This window comes from Mytilus galloprovincialis, chromosome 10 (assembly GCF_965363235.1).
Source record: "Mytilus galloprovincialis chromosome 10, xbMytGall1.hap1.1, whole genome shotgun sequence".
Taxonomy (NCBI): Eukaryota; Metazoa; Mollusca; class Bivalvia; order Mytilida; family Mytilidae; genus Mytilus; species Mytilus galloprovincialis.
The window spans coordinates 2,174,652-2,197,145 of NC_134847.1; the positions used below are offsets into that span (position 1 = coordinate 2,174,652).

General features: G+C 35.7%; 1 protein-coding gene across 14 annotated transcripts in view; it reads right to left on the reverse strand.

The window, feature by feature from the left end:
• The window catches only part of LOC143049654 (neuron navigator 2-like), a 342,816-nt gene that overhangs the window by 215,295 nt on the left and 105,027 nt on the right, over positions 1 to 22,494 (reverse strand). The window contains exon 1 of one of the 14 annotated variants that reach the window (XM_076223280.1): positions 15,192 to 15,242. The exons of the other annotated variants lie outside the window; for them this stretch is intronic. Within the exon in view, the coding sequence (XP_076079395.1) occupies positions 15,192 to 15,227 (36 nt within the window). The 5' untranslated portion in view covers positions 15,228 to 15,242. Of the gene's footprint in view, positions 1 to 15,191; positions 15,243 to 22,494 lie in introns of those variants that run through there. 14 annotated transcript variants of the gene reach the window in all.

Here is a 22,494-nt window from a genome sequence, read left to right on the forward strand (position 1 = left end):
CCCTCTACAGCATCATCCTATGTGTAACCATTGATCCATAGATGTACCTTAAACAAACACAACCCTCTACAGCATCATCCTATGTGTAACCATTGATCCATAGATGTACCTTAAACAAACACAACCCTCTACAGCATCATCCTATGTGTAACCATTGATCCATAGATGTACCTTAAACAAACACAACCCTCTACAGCATCATCCTATGTGTAACCATTGATCCATAGATGTACCTTAAACAAACACAACCCTCTACAGCATCATCCTATGTGTAACCATTGATCCATAGATGTACCTTAAACAAACACAACCCTCTACAGCATCATCCTATGTGTAACCATTGATCCATAGATGTACCTTAAACAAACACAACCCTCTACAGCATCATCCTATGTGTAACCATTGATCCATAGATGTACCTTAAACAAACACAACCAGATGTTGAGAGAAACTTGTCCATGCTGCACTCAATTAAACCAAGCATCTTCTACAGAGTTATATCATTTCAAAGGCCCAGAGATCTGTATATATGATTGCACCTTAAACAACACTACTTAGGTAAAACTAAATGCAGCAGTTTGCAAATCAGATTACAATTTAATCAGATCTATTTTTTATGCATGTCCAGGTTTTTGTGGTTGCCTAGTTTTTTATGTAGGTTAAAATAGCAGTGGTAAAGTGCACTAGTAAACAAGATAAATATCTAAGATCAGCATCTGATCTTTATAAATATCTTAGATACCAAAAAAAAAAGCAAATTGTCAATTCTTATAAAAAAATTAAGGCCAATAAAAAATTAAATACATATATACTCTGACTTCTTTTAAACTTTATGGTGTTTTTCTAAACTTCTTATTTTAATGCTCTTATAATAAGGGAAATAACTCCTCCAGTTTTAAGGTACCAAGAAATGTTTGAAATAGCACACACACCTGTACAAATACCAGAATAGAAAGAAAAGAAGTTAGAAACAGCTGATAAATAAATAAAAATCCACTTATAACATTTGAATTCCTTTTGTCTTAAACAGCTGATATTCCTTAATGAGATACTTATACAGGTACTAATAGTTTCAAATAAGACAATGTGATTTTTGGCAAATGTTGTGCAACTTTAAATTGTAAATGGTTTTTCAAGGTATTAGGGGAAAAAAGGAAACATTTGTCTCAACACCTGAGCTAACTTAAAGTTAAATTGTACGAAATAACTATTATAATACAGCTGGCGCGGATCCAGTCATTTTAAAAAGGGGGGGGGTTCCCAACTTAGAGTAAAGGGGGGGGGGGTCCAACTATATGTTCCCATCCCTCCTGCCTTTTCAAGTTCAATGATCGTTCCCTCATTTTCCATCTGAAGTTATAATTTTATTTTAGACATAAACAATATGTTAATGTAGCCTAGGACATTCGTTCCGAACATGCATGAAATATTTGCCACTGGACGTTCAACAACCAACAACCAATCAATATATATAGGACATTGTCTTAGTATTTATTTAATAGTTAGCAATACAGCTTATAGGTATATCATAAATAGGTACATGTATAAAGCTGGCATTTAAGGTAGTGCCTTCCTCATATTATCCCAATGACATGTGTGCATGCCTAACTAGGTCAACAGATATTAGTATCCCAATGACATGTGTGTATGCCTATATAACTAGGTCAACAGATATTAGTATCCCAATGACATGTGTGCATGCCTAACTAGGTCAACAGATATTAGTATCCCAATGACATGTGTGCATGCCTAACTAGGTCAACAGATATTAGTATCCCAATGACATGTGTGCATGCCTAACTAGGTCAACAGATATTAGTATCCCAATGACATGTGTGCATGCCTAACTAGGTCAACAGATATTTGCACTAGTATATATGACTTATAATTACAAAATGACTTATAATTACCATATACTTATTTGTTTTTCATACATAAACACATTGATTTATTTTTTCTGGAACAAGGTTTTTGTTCTTCAAGGTGTTGATAGTAGGGTATGACATTGACTTCCTTTTGAACTCCCTTTTTCAGAATGACCATCAGTTTTTTTGGGTGAAGAAAGCAGTAGTGCTAGAGAAAACCATGACCTTCGATAGGTAAACTGACAATCTTAGTCAATTAAGATTGGAGTCAAGTACACCCACACTAGCGGGGTTCGATCTCACAACTTCAGTGTTGACTCAGGCTAGTGATTATTACTACATCAACCACTTGGCCACCGAGGCCCCAAGATATATAACATGTATAAGAAGATGTGGTATAAGTGATAGTGACTGAGACAACTCTACATCCATTAGTCACAATGTACAAAAACGTTAACAATCATACCTAGGTCAAAGTACCGCCTTCAACGTTGTGCTTTTGCTCACACAAACCAGCAAGCTATAAAGGGCCCTTAAAAATGACTTTAAGTGTTAATAATTCCAACAGGAAACCTACAGTCTAATCTATGTAGAAAACAAAAAACAAGAAACACTTATGAACCATACCAACTTAAACCAAAAAGCATGTTCCGAGTAGTAATTAAACTTGGTTGGAATGTTTCTATACTTATCATTAAACCTGCTGTTGTATAATTGATTAGTTTTTATCTTATAAATTACATCTGAACATGCAATAATGTAATAAACAATGTGTATTCTGATATAAATCCTTTAAATTGATGAGCAAATAGAAATATTAACCAGGTGCTCCGCAGGGCGCAGCTTTATACGACCGCAGAGGTCGAACCCTGAACAGTTGGGGCAAGTATGGACAAAACATTCAAGCGTGATACAGCTCTGAATTTGGATTGTGATCAAATTTTTGACATTACATGGTTTTTTTTTACACAAAACAAATGTCAAGATTTTACAAATCAATTAAAGATTTCTTCTTCAAACTTTTTAAATCTAAAATTAAATAGTTGATCATGACACAGCATAGGTTTCTGACACAGAACGAATGTGGTCTAATGAACTTAAAAGTTTTTTTTTGCCTTTGAGCAATTCACTATGCTGTTGAATATTAATCCTCTCAAAAAAATGTTTGAAGAAATTTTCTTTTTATTTATGAAATCTGAAATGAGAAAAATTTAACCCCCCCCCCCCCTTTTTTTCACATCCCCGTTTCCCTTTTTCCAAAACTGATATCAATTCAAATTTCTAATGGAGTTTGCAACAATAACTACTCTTTTAAATACATCATAAAATATTAAAATGTAAAATAAAGTGCTTGTTATCACTGAATGGTAAAGATTGGTTGGTAGTAAAAGTGAATATACATTGTTTATTGTATAAAACAATAAAAAAAACTTCATCAGCAACATTTTATATTGGCAAATTTCCAATGAAGTTATTTACATAAAGTTATTGGCAAATAAAAATAGAAAATGACATCATAGTCATGTCTGGCAAATGTCCAACATACATTATCTAAAAACATTTTAGATAAGATAAGGAAAAAAAGCTTTATCAGCAACATTTTATATTGGCAAATTTCCAATGAAGTCATTTACATAAAGTTATTGGCAAATAAAAATAGAAAATGACTTGAATGGTATTTCTATATCATGTGAGGATGAGGTGAAACTTCTTGGAGTTACAATTGATTTTAAATTAAACTTTAATTTACACATTTCAAATATTTGTAAAAAGGCTGCAAGGCAGTTAAATGTTTTGAAAAGAATTGGGAAACATCTAAACAAACTGAGTAAGCTTACAATTTACTACTCTTTTATTATGTCTAATTTCAGTTACTGCCCTTTGACTTGGCATTTCTGTGGGGAACAAAATACCAGAAAAATAGAAAAAATACAAGAACGAGCGCTTCGATTTATTTATGAAGACCATCTGAGCTCATACGAAACACTCCTACAGATTTCGAACCTTCCATCATTAAAAACTCGTAGAATGCGCTCAATTGCCTTGGAGACCTTTAAAATAATTAATAAAAAATGTCCTTTATTTATTCAAGATTTAGTTGTAATAAAAAACAATTCATATAATTTCAGGTATGTAAACACTGCTGAGGTACCTAGACCTAGAACCTCCAGTTATGGTAAAAGATCTTTTAGATTTGAGGCAGCACAAGTATGGAACTCACTTCCTAATGAGGCTAGACTCATGACTTCTTTTGACCAGTTTAGGAATTACATAAATTCCTGGTGTGGGGGTCAAAAATGCTTCTGCAGTTCATGTCGTTTCCATCCAGTGCTGTCTCAAAGCTGAAATTTCTTTCTTTCTTTTTATAATGGCCTTTTGCTCTGCTTTTTATGCATTTTTTAAATATATATCTGCCATTAAATGCTAGTGCTTATTTTTATTTATTTATTGTTTGTATGCTTTTAGTTTGTTATATTTTATGATCGTCAAGTGATTTGTTGATTCCCCCGCTTCAATGCACATAGAGGCGCTTGCCACATGAGCTTTGACTCTGGAGGCTCACAAATCAAATAGAAGTTTGCTTTATTATATTGCATGTTTTATTTGGTAGTATTTGCATGATGCTGCATGATTTTTATTGTGATAGTCGGTTAAAGAGCTCACCAGAGCTCATGTTTTCTCTGTTATAATGTATATATATGCCGACTCTAAATAAAATTTACTTACTTACTTTACTTATCATAGTCATGTCTGGCAAATTTCCAACATATACATGTATTATCAACTACTATTCTATACAAAGAAAGATAACTCCAATTGAAAATTAATTGCTATTACACAATATTGTGCAATTAGATATTTCTTGCTATTGTGCAATACTGTGCAATTGAAAATTTCTTGCTATTGCACAATATTTCATATGGAATCCTGATTTGGACCAACTTGAAAACTGGGCCCATAATCAAAAATCAATGTACATATTTAGATAAAGCATATCAAATAAGCCCAAGAATTTAATTTTTGTTAAAATCAAACTTAGTTTAATTTTGGACCCTTTGGACCTTAATGTAGACCAATTTGAAAACTGGACCAAAAATTAAGAATCTACATACACAGTTAGATTTTGCATATCAAAGAACCCATTTATTCAATTTTTGATGAAATCAAACAAAGTTTAATTTTAGACCCCCATTTGGACCAACTTGAAAACTAGGCCAATAATTAAAAATCTAAGTACATTTTTAAATTCAGCATATCAAAGAACCCCAAGGATTCAATTTTTGTTAAAATCAAACTAAGTTTAATTTTGGACCCTTTGGACCTTAATGTAGACCAATTTGAAAACGGGACCAAAAGTTAAGAATCTACATACATAGTTAGATTCGGCATATCAAAGAACCCCAATTATTCAATTTTTGATGAAATCACACAAAGTTCAATTTTGGACCCTTTGGGCCCCTTATTCCTAAACTGTTAGGACCAAAACTCCCAAAATCAATACCAACCTTCCTTTTGTGGTCATAAACATTGTGTTTAAATTTCATTGATTTCTATTTACTTAAACTAAAGTTATTGTGCGAAAACCTAGAATAATGCTTATTTGGGCCCTTTTTTGGCCCCTAATTCCTAAACTGTTGGAACCAAAACTCCCAAAATCAATCCCAACCTTTCTTTTGTGGTCATAAACCTTGTGTCAAAATTTCATAGATTTCTATTAACTTAAACTAAAGTTATAGTGTGAAAACCAAGAAAATGCTTATTTGGGCCCTTTTTGGCCCCTAATTCCTAAAATGTTGGGACCAAAACTCCCATAATCAATACCAACCTTCCTTTTGTGGTCATAAACCTTGTGTTAAAATTTCATAGATTTCCATTCACTTTTACTAAAGTTAGAGTGCGAAAACTAAAAGTATTCGGACGCCGGACGACGACGACGACGCCGACGACGACGCCGACGACGACGACACGACGCCAACGTGATAGCAATATACGACGAAAAATTTTTCAAATTTTGCGGTCGTATAAAAAATGTACAATTCATACAATTGCCTCTTAATTGTCAAATAATAAGGTAAAATTGGCAGGAGTTGTAAATTGCAAATAAAAGTGAGAATGGAAATGGGGAATGTGCCAAAGAGACAACAACCGGACCATAGAAAAAAACAACAGCAAAAGGTCACCAACAGGTCTTCAATGTAGCGAGAAATTCCCGCACCCAGAGGCGTCCTTCAGCTGGCCCCTAAACAAATATATACTAACTCTATTTAACATGTTTATTTAGGTCAGTAATACATGTAATAAAGCAATATTGAAATTAGTGCAATGTTTTTTAATCATGCATAAAAAGAGATTTTGGACATATGCCAAACATTGTGGTCTTCATCAATTGTCAAACACCAAAGGAATTTCTATAAATCATAAATAGTGGAAAATGTTCATGCTGAATCAAGTTTCTTTAACCCTTATTTAATTCTGGGCTTTTGAATTAGGGGTGCCATTAAGTGTTGACTAAAATGAATGCACCAGGAAGGGTACTTATAGAGAGTGCATTTGTTTCTAACCTGAAATTTTGTCATCGATGACTATCGTTTAGTAAACGTTAAGCTGCTGAAACAAATACATCGTTTAATAAACTTTATCGACCCCACGTAGTCAGACAGAAATAGATTACACTCACGCACTGTAAACAAACAGGTAAAAGTGCGGGAAATAAATAACCAGGACTTTGCGAAAACAACACGTGCTCGTAATTATTTAAACGACAGATACAGAAACAAATTTATCGTTTACACGTCTTAACGATAAACGATCAACGACTACACGACTATTTTGCGCGTACATCGTTTATGTGAACGATGTCAACGTTGACCAAAAAATGTTAGAAACAAATGGATTAAACGACTACGCGCGTAATCGTTTACATCGTTTAGGTTAGAAACAAATGCGCTCAGAATAGAGTCAATAATTAAAGGGTAACAGATAGGCACAGTACATTTAATTAACATTATCGCACCTCAGGTAACTTAGCATGTTTTGATTGGTTTACAGCCGTCACTTGGTGACACCCTATGGATCCTTGCCCCTGTCAAAATGCAACCATGGTTGACCATGGTTACCATCGCTAACCATTGATAACCATGGTCAAACCATGGTTGACTGTGCTGAAAACCATGGTTAACCATGGTTTACCATGATTGTGACCATGGTCAACATCTGACAACATCTGACCATGGTTGACCATGCTCTATCTAACCATGGTTAACCATGGTTTTCCACGTTTGTGACCATGGTAAACATCTGACCATGGTTGACCATGGTCTAATCAACCATGGTCAATTTGTCAACCATGGTCTAATCAACCATGGTCAATTTGACAACCATGGTCTTGCACCTGACCATGGTCAACTTGACAACCTGGACCATGGTGAATAAATATTGATCTGGATTATACCCATGGGAATTTATAACAAATTGTAAATTACTTTGAGACTTTCAATATTAAAAAGTCGTGCTCGTTTTTTCAGTGGTACAATGTTATTGATAATTTTTAATTTCTTTCTTCCCAAGAGGTAAATTGTGACCTTTCATGATTATTTCAATAACAATATATTCTCTATACATTTTAAAACACACATAAACTGAGCAGTAAAGCTATAGTGGCAGAGAATGCTAGTTACAGTCGGGTCAAATTTGGGACTTACAAACTTTTACAAACTGGAAGTTGGAACTTACTTTCGATCAGTATTCCTTGTTTTTTAACAGTTGTACGCTGTCATTTAACGATGTATTTCTTTCTTCCAAAGACGTAATTTCTGACTTTCTCTCCAAGTTCATAAATCTGCCTTTCTTTATCATTATACGGCATATTTTAAGAACTTGAAAACATTTCAGAGTGATATCTTTAGTCTTTATTGTTTATGTTTATTCCCCAACAGGAAACACATGCGACGTCATGATCAATTATTATCACCAACCGTTAACAATGATTCACTCAGTGCGAAACATTTCGGTACTGGCATGAAAATACGGATTTTTTGTGTTATTTAAATTTGCTGTTACAAAATATTAGAAATTATTATAAATTAAGGAATGTATCTCCCTCATGCAAAGCTCTGATTCCTTTCACGAATTTGACTATACTTTTTGGACCTTTTGGATTATAGCTCTTCATCTTTTATATAAGCTTTGGATTTCAAATATTTTGGCCACGAGCATCACTGAAGAGACATATTTTGTCGAAATGCGCATCTGGTGCAACAAAATTGGTACCGTTGATTTTATTACTACCACTGGGTCGATGCCTCTGCTGGTGGACTATTAGTCCCCGAGGGTATCACCAGCCCAGTAGCCAGTACTTCGGTACTGGCATGAAAATACGGATTTTTTGTGTTATTTAAATTTGCTGTTACAAAATATTAGAAATTATTATAAATTAAGGAATGTATCTCCCTCATGCAAAGCTCTGATTCCTTTCACGAATTTGACTATACTTTTTGGACCTTTTGGATTATAGCTCTTCATCTTTTATATAAGCTTTGGATTTCAAATATTTTGGCCACGAGCATCACTGAAGAGACATATTTTGTCGAAATGCGCATCTGGTGCAACAAAATTGGTACCGTTGATTTTATTACTACCACTGGGTCGATGCCTCTGCTGGTGGACTATTAGTCCCCGAGGGTATCACCAGCCCAGTAGCCAGTACTTCGGTACTGGCATGAAAATACGGATTTTTTGTGTTATTTAAATTTGCTGTTACAAAATATTAGAAATTATTATAAATTAAGGAATGTATCTCCCTCATGCAAAGCTCTGATTCCTTTCACGAATTTGACTATACTTTTTGGACCTTTTGGATTATAGCTCTTCATCTTTTATATAAGCTTTGGATTTCAAATATTTTGGCCACGAGCATCACTGAAGAGACATATTTTGTCGAAATGCGCATCTGGTGCAACAAAATTGGTACCGTTGATTTTATTACTACCACTGGGTCGATGCCTCTGCTGGTGGACTATTAGTCCCCGAGGGTATCACCAGCCCAGTAGCCAGTACTTCGGTACTGGCATGAAAATACGGATTTTTTGTGTTATTTAAATTTGCTGTTACAAAATATTAGAAATTATTATAAATTAAGGAATGTATCTCCCTCATGCAAAGCTCTGATTCCTTTCACGAATTTGACTATACTTTTTGGACCTTTTGGATTATAGCTCTTCATCTTTTATATAAGCTTTGGATTTCAAATATTTTGGCCACGAGCATCACTGAAGAGACATATTTTGTCGAAATGCGCATCTGGTGCAACAAAATTGGTACCGTTGATTTTATTACTACCACTGGGTCGATGCCTCTGCTGGTGGACTATTAGTCCCCGAGGGTATCACCAGCCCAGTAGCCAGTACTTCGGTACTGGCATGAAAATACGGATTTTTTGTGTTATTTAAATTTGCTGTTACAAAATATTAGAAATTATTATAAATTAAGGAATGTATCTCCCTCATGCAAAGCTCTGATTCCTTTCACGAATTTGACTATACTTTTTGGACCTTTTGGATTATAGCTCTTCATCTTTTATATAAGCTTTGGATTTCAAATATTTTGGCCACGAGCATCACTGAAGAGACATATTTTGTCGAAATGCGCATCTGGTGCAACAAAATTGGTACCGTTGATTTTATTACTACCACTGGGTCGATGCCTCTGCTGGTGGACTATTAGTCCCCGAGGGTATCACCAGCCCAGTAGCCAGTACTTCGGTACTGGCATGAAAATACGGATTTTTTGTGTTATTTAAATTTGCTGTTACAAAATATTAGAAATTATTATAAATTAAGGAATGTATCTCCCTCATGCAAAGCTCTGATTCCTTTCACGAATTTGACTATACTTTTTGGACCTTTTGGATTATAGCTCTTCATCTTTTATATAAGCTTTGGATTTCAAATATTTTGGCCACGAGCATCACTGAAGAGACATATTTTGTCGAAATGCGCATCTGGTGCAACAAAATTGGTACCGTTGATTTTATTACTACCACTGGGTCGATGCCTCTGCTGGTGGACTATTAGTCCCCGAGGGTATCACCAGCCCAGTAGCCAGTACTTCGGTACTGGCATGAAAATACGGATTTTTTGTGTTATTTAAATTTGCTGTTACAAAATATTAGAAATTATTATAAATTAAGGAATGTATCTCCCTCATGCAAAGCTCTGATTCCTTTCACGAATTTGACTATACTTTTTGGACCTTTTGGATTATAGCTCTTCATCTTTTATATAAGCTTTGGATTTCAAATATTTTGGCCACGAGCATCACTGAAGAGACATATTTTGTCGAAATGCGCATCTGGTGCAACAAAATTGGTACCGTTGATTTTATTACTACCACTGGGTCGATGCCTCTGCTGGTGGACTATTAGTCCCCGAGGGTATCACCAGCCCAGTAGCCAGTACTTCGGTACTGGCATGAAAATACGGATTTTTTGTGTTATTTAAATTTGCTGTTACAAAATATTAGAAATTATTATAAATTAAGGAATGTATCTCCCTCATGCAAAGCTCTGATTCCTTTCACGAATTTGACTATACTTTTTGGACCTTTTGGATTATAGCTCTTCATCTTTTATATAAGCTTTGGATTTCAAATATTTTGGCCACGAGCATCACTGAAGAGACATATTTTGTCGAAATGCGCATCTGGTGCAACAAAATTGGTACCGTTGATTTTATTACTACCACTGGGTCGATGCCTCTGCTGGTGGACTATTAGTCCCCGAGGGTATCACCAGCCCAGTAGCCAGTACTTCGGTACTGGCATGAAAATACGGATTTTTTGTGTTATTTAAATTTGCTGTTACAAAATATTAGAAATTATTATAAATTAAGGAATGTATCTCCCTCATGCAAAGCTCTGATTCCTTTCACGAATTTGACTATACTTTTTGGACCTTTTGGATTATAGCTCTTCATCTTTTATATAAGCTTTGGATTTCAAATATTTTGGCCACGAGCATCACTGAAGAGACATATTTTGTCGAAATGCGCATCTGGTGCAACAAAATTGGTACCGTTGATTTTATTACTACCACTGGGTCGATGCCTCTGCTGGTGGACTATTAGTCCCCGAGGGTATCACCAGCCCAGTAGCCAGTACTTCGGTACTGGCATGAAAATACGGATTTTTTGTGTTATTTAAATTTGCTGTTACAAAATATTAGAAATTATTATAAATTAAGGAATGTATCTCCCTCATGCAAAGCTCTGATTCCTTTCACGAATTTGACTATACTTTTTGGACCTTTTGGATTATAGCTCTTCATCTTTTATATAAGCTTTGGATTTCAAATATTTTGGCCACGAGCATCACTGAAGAGACATATTTTGTCGAAATGCGCATCTGGTGCAACAAAATTGGTACCGTTGATTTTATTACTACCACTGGGTCGATGCCTCTGCTGGTGGACTATTAGTCCCCGAGGGTATCACCAGCCCAGTAGCCAGTACTTCGGTACTGGCATGAAAATACGGATTTTTTGTGTTATTTAAATTTGCTGTTACAAAATATTAGAAATTATTATAAATTAAGGAATGTATCTCCCTCATGCAAAGCTCTGATTCCTTTCACGAATTTGACTATACTTTTTGGACCTTTTGGATTATAGCTCTTCATCTTTTATATAAGCTTTGGATTTCAAATATTTTGGCCACGAGCATCACTGAAGAGACATATTTTGTCGAAATGCGCATCTGGTGCAACAAAATTGGTACCGTTGATTTTATTACTACCACTGGGTCGATGCCTCTGCTGGTGGACTATTAGTCCCCGAGGGTATCACCAGCCCAGTAGCCAGTACTTCGGTACTGGCATGAAAATACGGATTTTTTGTGTTATTTAAATTTGCTGTTACAAAATATTAGAAATTATTATAAATTAAGGAATGTATCTCCCTCATGCAAAGCTCTGATTCCTTTCACGAATTTGACTATACTTTTTGGACCTTTTGGATTATAGCTCTTCATCTTTTATATAAGCTTTGGATTTCAAATATTTTGGCCACGAGCATCACTGAAGAGACATATTTTGTCGAAATGCGCATCTGGTGCAACAAAATTGGTACCGTTGATTTTATTACTACCACTGGGTCGATGCCTCTGCTGGTGGACTATTAGTCCCCGAGGGTATCACCAGCCCAGTAGCCAGTACTTCGGTACTGGCATGAAAATACGGATTTTTTGTGTTATTTAAATTTGCTGTTACAAAATATTAGAAATTATTATAAATTAAGGAATGTATCTCCCTCATGCAAAGCTCTGATTCCTTTCACGAATTTGACTATACTTTTTGGACCTTTTGGATTATAGCTCTTCATCTTTTATATAAGCTTTGGATTTCAAATATTTTGGCCACGAGCATCACTGAAGAGACATATTTTGTCGAAATGCGCATCTGGTGCAACAAAATTGGTACCGTTGATTTTATTACTACCACTGGGTCGATGCCTCTGCTGGTGGACTATTAGTCCCCGAGGGTATCACCAGCCCAGTAGCCAGTACTTCGGTACTGGCATGAAAATACGGATTTTTTGTGTTATTTAAATTTGCTGTTACAAAATATTAGAAATTATTATAAATTAAGGAATGTATCTCCCTCATGCAAAGCTCTGATTCCTTTCACGAATTTGACTATACTTTTTGGACCTTTTGGATTATAGCTCTTCATCTTTTATATAAGCTTTGGATTTCAAATATTTTGGCCACGAGCATCACTGAAGAGACATATTTTGTCGAAATGCGCATCTGGTGCAACAAAATTGGTACCGTTGATTTTATTACTACCACTGGGTCGATGCCTCTGCTGGTGGACTATTAGTCCCCGAGGGTATCACCAGCCCAGTAGCCAGTACTTCGGTACTGGCATGAAAATACGGATTTTTTGTGTTATTTAAATTTGCTGTTACAAAATATTAGAAATTATTATAAATTAAGGAATGTATCTCCCTCATGCAAAGCTCTGATTCCTTTCACGAATTTGACTATACTTTTTGGACCTTTTGGATTATAGCTCTTCATCTTTTATATAAGCTTTGGATTTCAAATATTTTGGCCACGAGCATCACTGAAGAGACATATTTTGTCGAAATGCGCATCTGGTGCAACAAAATTGGTACCGTTGATTTTATTAAATGACTTGGAACAAACGTCACGTGATCTCAGTAAAGTTATTTCGCGCTTTAAAAATCAAGTGAAGGATTTGATGTCCAGTGTTGTCACCTAAAGAAGATTTGTTATCAGATAAGTACATTCACAGGAAATCTGTTTGATATTTTGTTTAAAAGATGTAAAAATTGTTACAGTATTTGATTTGGCTTTCATTAATTGAACACATGCCACCTGAAATGGGTCTTTAAATTTTTTTGTCAGTGTCAGTTATCCATATCAACATAAATTTTATATTTAATTGTTTTTAATTCCAGGTGTAACTGATAAAACTGTACAATATGAAAATTTTGTCAATTGTAAAATAATTTACACAATCATTCTTTTGTTTGAAAGGTAAACCAAAAAAAAAGGGGGGGTTACAATTATTTGTTTAAACAAAAACATGTTCATAATGTTTATTTTGTTGGGTGTTTTTATTATTGAAAATTTGCAAAAGAAGATAAAACATTTTTGATCCTTAAAATCTGTTTTGGAAAAAAATTATCAAGAACAATTGATTCTTTGTGGAAAATGTTATGTTCTTGCAGGTGGAAACTGCTTTGCATTTTATGGATGAACATTTCTGCAAGGGTAGCTTTAAAGAGTTTCATGCAATTTAGCATTTGTTGGTAGTCCTGACACAAAAAGGAAGAGAAGTATACAGGCTCCATAACAAGTAGACTAACTGTTTCAAGATAATTGAAGATTGATTTGACAAGAATGTAAAATGGCCAACCATGGTTTAATGGAGATGGTTGACCATGGTTGACTCATTAATAACCATGGTTGACCATGGTTGGGACCACGGTTGACCATGGTTGGGACCACGGTTGACCATGGTTCGAACCACGGTTGACCATGGTTCCTACCATGGTCAACCGTGGTTACAACCATGGTCAACCATGGTCATTAAAACCATGGTTAACCATGGTCGGCCAATTAACAATTTTGTCAAACCATGGTCAACCATGGTCATACAACCATGGTTGACCATGGTTAACCATGGTTCTAACCATGGTTCAAACTGCACACTGACAGGGGTAGTGGGTTAATAAATTTCATAGGAAATGTTCCTGACTTCACATCTATTGTTAAAGGTGACGTCATCTATTAATGTTATTGTGTTTCATTGTTTATTTTTCAACAAAATGCAGCAGAAAAGGTCCAGCGTGGATAAATTTGTTGCGATAAATTTATTTGTTATATGGTTAACCCATGACCCCCTACGAACCACAGAGGGTGAATAAAATCCAAAGGGGATTTGGCTTCCGGCCTCACGGGCCCTATGGATTTTACTAACCGTCTATGGATCCATAGGGGGTCAGTAGCAACCATATAACTTATAATATAACTGCTGTGACTAGCTGACCCCCAATACACAGCTCATTAATTGGTCAATTTACCTATCACCCAGGAAGTATGTAAATCCTGCTGGCACTAATTTGTTATCAGGTACATCTCATGTTCTATTGTAAGTTATGTTGGACAGCTGGTGATTAGGACTGACCAGGGAGAATATTTACAGTAAGGTCAGCATTTGTAAGGCCACAATAAGGATACAGTGAATTCACTACATCGTGGGTAACCGATATACCGCTATTCAGGGGAAAAATATTAGCTTTAAAGCTTTTCAGCATACATTTGTAAGAGCTAATAATAAGACAACTATATTTCTTTGAACCGTTCAGTGAGTGAGGTCGTTCAGTGAGTGAGGCTGTTCAGTGAGTGAGGCCGTTCAGTGAGTGAGGCTGAGTTAAATTTGTACTTTTGTAAATTTTGCAACTAATATTCCATGAAGATGAACAGTTCTCAAATAATAATAAAATCAATTTTGTAGAATTTTTATTTCTCTGCATACAAAGCCTTAAGTAAATGTTTAATGCTTAAACATTTGAATTTGTGGATCATCTTGTACCCGTAAAACCCACAAAAATGTCTATCCAACAAAAATTGGTTTCCAACCAAAAATAATGAATCCACTGTGAGTTAAATAATAAGACAGACACCACCCTGAGTTAAATAATAAGACAGACACCACTGTGACTGCACAGTGAGACCAATTTTTAACTTAAAGACATACCCATTAGACAGATTATGCAGTTTCATCAGTTAATCTGTACCTTACCTTAATGCTTTCAAAGTATTTGGGTAAGTCTTTCATCTTTCTCACTGTTATCTTCTCAGTGAATTACAGAATAATGTTTCTCCAAATATTTGTTTCACAATGAAATGTAATCCTTAAATAATTTTCCATTAAATCCATAAATATCTACTTTTCTTCGAAATATTCAATTATAACACTATTTTCATGTTTCATTAAAAACACACTTTCATTTTTCAAACATTTTCTTCATATAACCACAGTTAACTTGAATTTAGTTTGTAAAATCAAGAAATATTTATCCTTTTAAATAATTTATAATCTCTCCTCACTAAATGCAGATACTTAAATTCTCACTGATCAATAATTTCAAATTCTACTATCACCAAACTGGAATTGTTGAATTATTTACTAAACATCCCTCAATAAAACACTTAATAAACCCAAACATTGCAGTCCACTCTACTACTTCTGTTTACACAGATAATCTCACTACAAAAACCATATGGTCAATTGGTCAGTTCATTATCCCAGGCCAGTGACCACATATACTACAAAGTCCAATGATGTAACTTGATATGAAATATTGATTGGGGATAATTAAGATCACAGCAGGTCATGGAATTAGGGGATTCCCCTTCAATCAGCTGATTCATTCACAAAATCAATTTCATCATCAATACCAAAAGATATTGATACATCAGGATAGGCGAGAGTCAGTTCTAATGAGTGAGTCAGTGTCCTATTTCTCATGCCAACCAAACTGTCCACATATCTGATTCAGCAAAATTATATATAATCCCAATATGATGAAATTCTACGATCTGAGAAAATTTCAATCCTCAATGTTTTCCCATACTCTGAAATCTGATGTCTGGTACTATAATACATAAATCATTTCTAAAATATATGTTTCTGTTTTTTTCTGGTATAAAGTATCTGTTTCTAAAATCAAAATCTTACAAGTTGTAATGTTTTAACTATATTTTTTTAATCCATTTTACACATAAATCTTATAAAGTTCACAGTATTGTTATGTGATAATGAAGTGTCGCTGGGCAGTGTCACTCATTTAAAGAAATTAAATTTCACAAAATTTCACACTGAAAATTTAAAACTTCAAAACTTCAAAGTAAAATGTTTTTGAAATTTACAAATGTATATTCTACCTTCATACAGTCAAAGTGGTATCCATACAATCCTTGATAATTGAAATTGATGAACAGTTTCCATCAATCGAAAAGTGGGGAAATACATATCCAGTATTACAAGATCATAATCAAGTGCCAGTCCGACATTTGTAGCCTTATTCCTATAAAAGTATGAAACATATGAAATCTGACTGGTTTCCTTCCGAAAAGTAGTTGTTGTATTTAAGAATGAGAAGAAAACTTGTGAATAAAACAAACAAGAAAATGTACAAAATGTACAGGATTGGCTACGACATAAAAAGATTGTTACTTGGCACTTATAACTAAAAATACTTGAAAAATTACCAACAAGAAATCATAACTTTAGTCCAGCAAATAACTCATACTAAATTCCAAAACTCAACAACTACAGGTATAATGCATAGAATTTGTACAATAGCTGAAATGTTTCATGAGATAAAAAACCAACTTCACGACTGTGTTGATGAGTTATCTTTTAGTCCAGCAAATAACTCATTCTAAATTCCAAAACATAACAACCAACACAGGTATAATGTATAGAATTTGTAGAATATAGGTAAAATGTTTAATGTAATAAAAAACCCAACTTCACAATTGTGTTGATGAGTTTAGAAATGATCATCTTTTCCCCCAAAAATGTGACTACAATAAAGAATAAAGACTTGTGAAGTATTACCAGATCCTTTGATGCCATCGTTTTACGAGGAAAAAATCTTGGAAAATATTACCAGTCTATTTATAATTATGACATATTATGACTGAGTACAAAAAGATGTTGTTATTGGAAGAAAACATTTCACTAATTAAAACTGCCAATTAACCACAAGTCTCTATAGCATATATAAGAGGTTTGGATCCATTACGCCCTCAATGACATCTTAGGACTAATGGCTCCTCTTAAGGAAAGTTAAAACCTCTTAAAAAAAGTGAAGTGTACACTCTTATGTAGTATTCAATTTATATTTGTGTCCTTCCAAAAGTCTAAAGTTTATGTTGTATACACATATATCACATATGAAAGAAATGGGGAAAAAGGATGGAAGGGGAGTGGGGTTGAAAATGTGCCCTTTTCCATGGATCTCCTTGTTCCATAACCTATACAGATTGGCAAAATATAGAAAGCCAGTGTCACAATAGACTTTTAAATCTAAGACCCAAAGCTGAATTTTAGAAAATGAAAGTTTAAGTTAAATTAATTATATTGGCCTGTGTAGATGACAGATCCGACTTGATTTTTACAAGCATGGGCTGAGGTGGCCTGTGGGTGATTCTGTGCAAATATTGTTAGGCTGAGAATTTATTTTTAATTAGACAACCAAAACAATACTACAGTAAACTCAGTGTTCTGTTCATGTTTTGTTTTGGTTGCAACATTACTGCTGTCTATAATTACTATTTGACATTTACTCTTGGCACTTTCATAATAATTTTCTAAGTCCTCATAACAACTAGGCAAAATACCTAGGAAACAATCTCCCGTTTAGAAATAAGAATAGCAAACAGTTAACTGCAGCTTCACTGCTAAAATATCATTTCACTAAGGGTCTAACCAAATTATCAGAAATTTTCTTTGAATTAATGAAAGGGAGATAACTCAATCTAGTTCAGTTGAAAACATATCTAATTCAGGTGTAAAAATATATATTTTCATAATCACTTACTATAAATATCCAGTGAGAAGCTATAATTGAGGTTCAACTGTAATTAAGAGGAATTTATCACTGTTTCCCAAACAATGAATCTCATTCATCAAAAACAGAAGGCTGTGATATTATTCCGGAATGGTTATTCCAATATTCAAGATATATGTGTATGATAAAATATCTTTATAGTAGCTGTTGCTTTGTTTTTATTGATATTTTTTTAGTCCTTTCGAAGTGGATATCAAGTTCTAAAAATATCAGGTAGTTCAATGGCTCAGTTTTAGAAATCTGTCCTTGTGGGGCTACATAATGCCTCAATGGTATTATATGACAGTGTGTTTGCCTGAGTCGGTCAAGAGCAAGAGTGTCTAAGTTGCGGTACCCTAGATCTGATCGGGTAAACCAAAGACTGTTACATAGCATTTGTTGCTTCTCAAATAAGCAGTCACAGCATTAGAGAGTAGGAGTACCCTAGACCAGGTAAACCAAAGACTGTTACATGACATTTGTTGCTTCTCAAATAAGCAGTCACAGCATTAGAGAGTAGGGGTAAACCAAAGACTGTTACATGACATTTGTTGCTTCTCAAATAAGCAGTCACAGCATTAGAGAGTAGGAGTACCCTAGACCAGGTAAACCAAAGACTGTTACATGACATTTGTTGCTTCTCAAATAAGCAGTCACAGCATTAGAGAGTAGGAGTACCTTAGACCAGGTAAACCAAAGACTGTTACATAGCATTTGTTGCTTCTCAAATAAGCAGTCACAGCATTAGAGAGTAGGAGTACCCTAGACCAGGTAAACCAAAGACTGTTACATGACATTTGTTGCTTCTCAAATAAGCAGTCACAGCATTAGAGAGTAGGAGTACCTTAGACCAGGTAAACCAAAGACTGTTACATAGCATTTGTTGCTTCTCAAATAAGCAGTCACAGCATTAGAGAGTAGGAGTACCCTAGACCAGGTAAACCAAAGACTGTTACATGACATTTGTTGCTTCTCAAATAAGCAGTCACAGCATTAGAGAGTAGGAGTAAAGACTGTTACATGGCATTTGTTGCTTCTCAAATAAGCAGTCACAGCATTAGAGAGTAGGAGTACCTTAGACCAGGTAAACCAAAGACTGTTACATGGCAGTTGTTGCTTCTCAAATAAGCAGTCACAGCATTAGAGAGTAGGAGTACCCTAGACCAGGTAAACCAAAGACTGTTACATGGCATTTGTTGCTTCTCAAATAAGCAGTCACAGCCTTAGAGAGTAGGAGTAAAGACTGTTACATGGCAGTTGTTGCTTCTCAAATAAGCAGTCACAGCATTAGAGAGTAGGAGTACCCTAGACCAGGTAAACCAAAGACTGTTACATGGCAGTTGTTGCTTCTCAAATAAGCAGTCACAGCCTTAGAGAGTAGGAGTACCCTAGACCAGGTAAACCAAAGACTGTTACATGACATTTGTTGCTTCTCAAATAAGCAGTCACAGCCTTAGAGAGTAGGAGTAAAGACTGTTACATGGCAGTTGTTGCTTCTCAAATAAGCAGTCACAGCATTAGAGAGTAGCAGTACCCTAGACCAGGTAAACCAAAGACTGTTACATGACATTTGTTGCTTCTCAAATAAGCAGTCACAGCATTAGAGAGTAGGAGTAAAGACTGTTACATGGCAGTTGTTGCTTCTCAAATAAGCAGTCACAGCATTAGAGAGTAGCAGTACCCTAGACCAGGTAAACCAAAGACTGTTACATGACATTTGTTGCTTCTCAAATAAGCAGTCACAGCATTAGAGAGTAGGAGTAAAGACTGTTACATGGCAGTTGTTGCTTCTCAAATAAGCAGTCACAGCATTAGAGAGTAGCAGTACCCTAGACCAGGTAAACCAAAGACTGTTACATGACATTTGTTGCTTCTCAAATAAGCAGTCACAGCATTAGAGAGTAGGAGTACCTTAGACCAGGTAAACCAAAGACTGTTACATGACATTTGTTGCTTCTCAAATAAGCATTCACAGCATTAGAGAGTAGGAGTACCCTAGACCAGGTAAACCAAAGACTGTTACATGACATTTGTTGCTTCTCAAATAAGCAGTCACAGCATTAGAGAGTAGGAGTAAAGACTGTTACATGGCATTTGTTGCTTCTCAAATAAGCAGTCACAGCATTAGAGAGTAGGAGTACCTTAGACCAGGTAAACCAAAGACTGTTACATGGCAGTTGTTGCTTCTCAAATAAGCAGTCACAGCATTAGAGAGTAGGAGTACCCTAGACCAGGTAAACCAAAGACTGTTACATGGCATTTGTTGCTTCTCAAATAAGCAGTCACAGCCTTAGAGAGTAGGAGTAAAGACTGTTACATGGCAGTTGTTGCTTCTCAAATAAGCAGTCACAGCATTAGAGAGTAGGAGTACCTTAGACCAGGTAAACCAAAGACTGTTACATGGCAGTTGTTGCTTCTCAAATAAGCAGTCACAGCCTTAGAGAGTAGGAGTAAAGACTGTTACATGGCAGTTGTTGCTTCTCAAATAAGCAGTCACAGCATTAGAGAGTAGGAGTACCCTAGACCAGGTAAACCAAAGACTGTTACATGGCAGTTGTTGCTTCTCAAATAAGCAGTCACAGCCTTAGAGAGTAGGAGTACCTTAGACCAGGTAAACCAAAGACTGTTACATGACATTTGTTGCTTCTCAAATAAGCAGTCACAGCCTTAGAGAGTAGGAGTAAAGACTGTTACATGGCAGTTGTTGCTTCTCAAATAAGCAGTCACAGCATTAGAGAGTAGCAGTACCCTAGACCAGGTAAACCAAAGACTGTTACATGACATTTGTTGCTTCTCAAATAAGCAGTCACAGCATTAGAGAGTAGGAGTAAAGACTGTTACATGGCAGTTGTTGCTTCTCAAATAAGCAGTCACAGCATTAGAGAGTAGCAGTACCCTAGACCAGGTAAACCAAAGACTGTTACATGACATTTGTTGCTTCTCAAATAAGCAGTCACAGCATTAGAGAGTAGGAGTAAAGACTGTTACATGGCAGTTGTTGCTTCTCAAATAAGCAGTCACAGCATTAGAGAGTAGCAGTACCCTAGACCAGGTAAACCAAAGACTGTTACATGACATTTGTTGCTTCTCAAATAAGCAGTCACAGCATTAGAGAGTAGGAGTACCTTAGACCAGGTAAACCAAAGACTGTTACATGACATTTGTTGCTTCTCAAATAAGCATTCACAGCATTAGAGAGTAGGAGTACCCTAGACCAGGTAAACCAAAGACTGTTACATGACATTTGTTGCTTCTCAAATAAGCAGTCACAGCATTAGAGAGTAGGAGTAAAGACTGTTACATGGCATTTGTTGCTTCTCAAATAAGCAGTCACAGCATTAGAGAGTAGGAGTACCTTAGACCAGGTAAACCAAAGACTGTTACATGGCAGTTGTTGCTTCTCAAATAAGCAGTCACAGCATTAGAGAGTAGGAGTACCCTAGACCAGGTAAACCAAAGACTGTTACATGGCATTTGTTGCTTCTCAAATAAGCAGTCACAGCCTTAGAGAGTAGGAGTAAAGACTGTTACATGGCATTTGTTGCTTCTCAAATAAGCAGTCACAGCATTAGAGAGCAGGAGTACCCTAGACCAGGTAAACCAAAGACTGTTACATGGCAGTTGTTGCTTCTCAAATAAGCAGTCACAGCATTAGAGAGTAGGAGTACCTTAGACCAGGTAAACCAAAGACTGTTACATAGCATTTGTTGCTTCTCAAATAAGCAGTCACAGCATTAGAGAGTAGGAGTACCTTAGACCAGGTAAACCAAAGACTGTTACATGGCAGTTGTTGCTTCTCAAATAAGCAGTCACAGCATTAGAGAGTAGGAGTACCTTAGACCAGGTAAACCAAAGACTGTTACATGGCAGTTGTTGCTTCTCAAATAAGCAGTCACAGCATTAGAGAGTAGGAGTACCTTAGACCAGGTAAACCAAAGACTGTTACATGGCAGTTGTTGCTTCTCAAATAAGCAGTCACAGCATTAGAGAGTAGGAGTACCCTAGACCAGGTAAACCAAAGACTGTTACATGGCAGTTGTTGCTTCTCAAATAAGCAGTCACAGCATTAGAGAGTAGGAGTACCTTAGACCAGGTAAACCAAAGACTGTTACATGACATTTGTTGCTTCTCAAATAAGCAGTCACAGCATTAGAGAGTAGGAGTACCTTAGACCAGGTAAACCAAAGACTGTTACATGACATTTGTTGCTTCTCAAATAAGCAGTCACAGCATTAGAGAGTAGGAGTACCCTAGACCAGGTAAACCAAAGACTGTTACATGACATTTGTTGCTTCTCAAATAAGCAGTCACAGCATTAGAGAGTAGGAGTAAAGACTGTTACATGGCATTTGTTGCTTCTCAAATAAGCAGTCACAGCATTAGAGAGTAGGGGTAAACCAAAGACTGTTACATGACATTTGTTGCTTCTCAAATAAGCAGTCACAGCATTAGAGAGTAGGGGTAAACCAAAGACTGTTACATGAC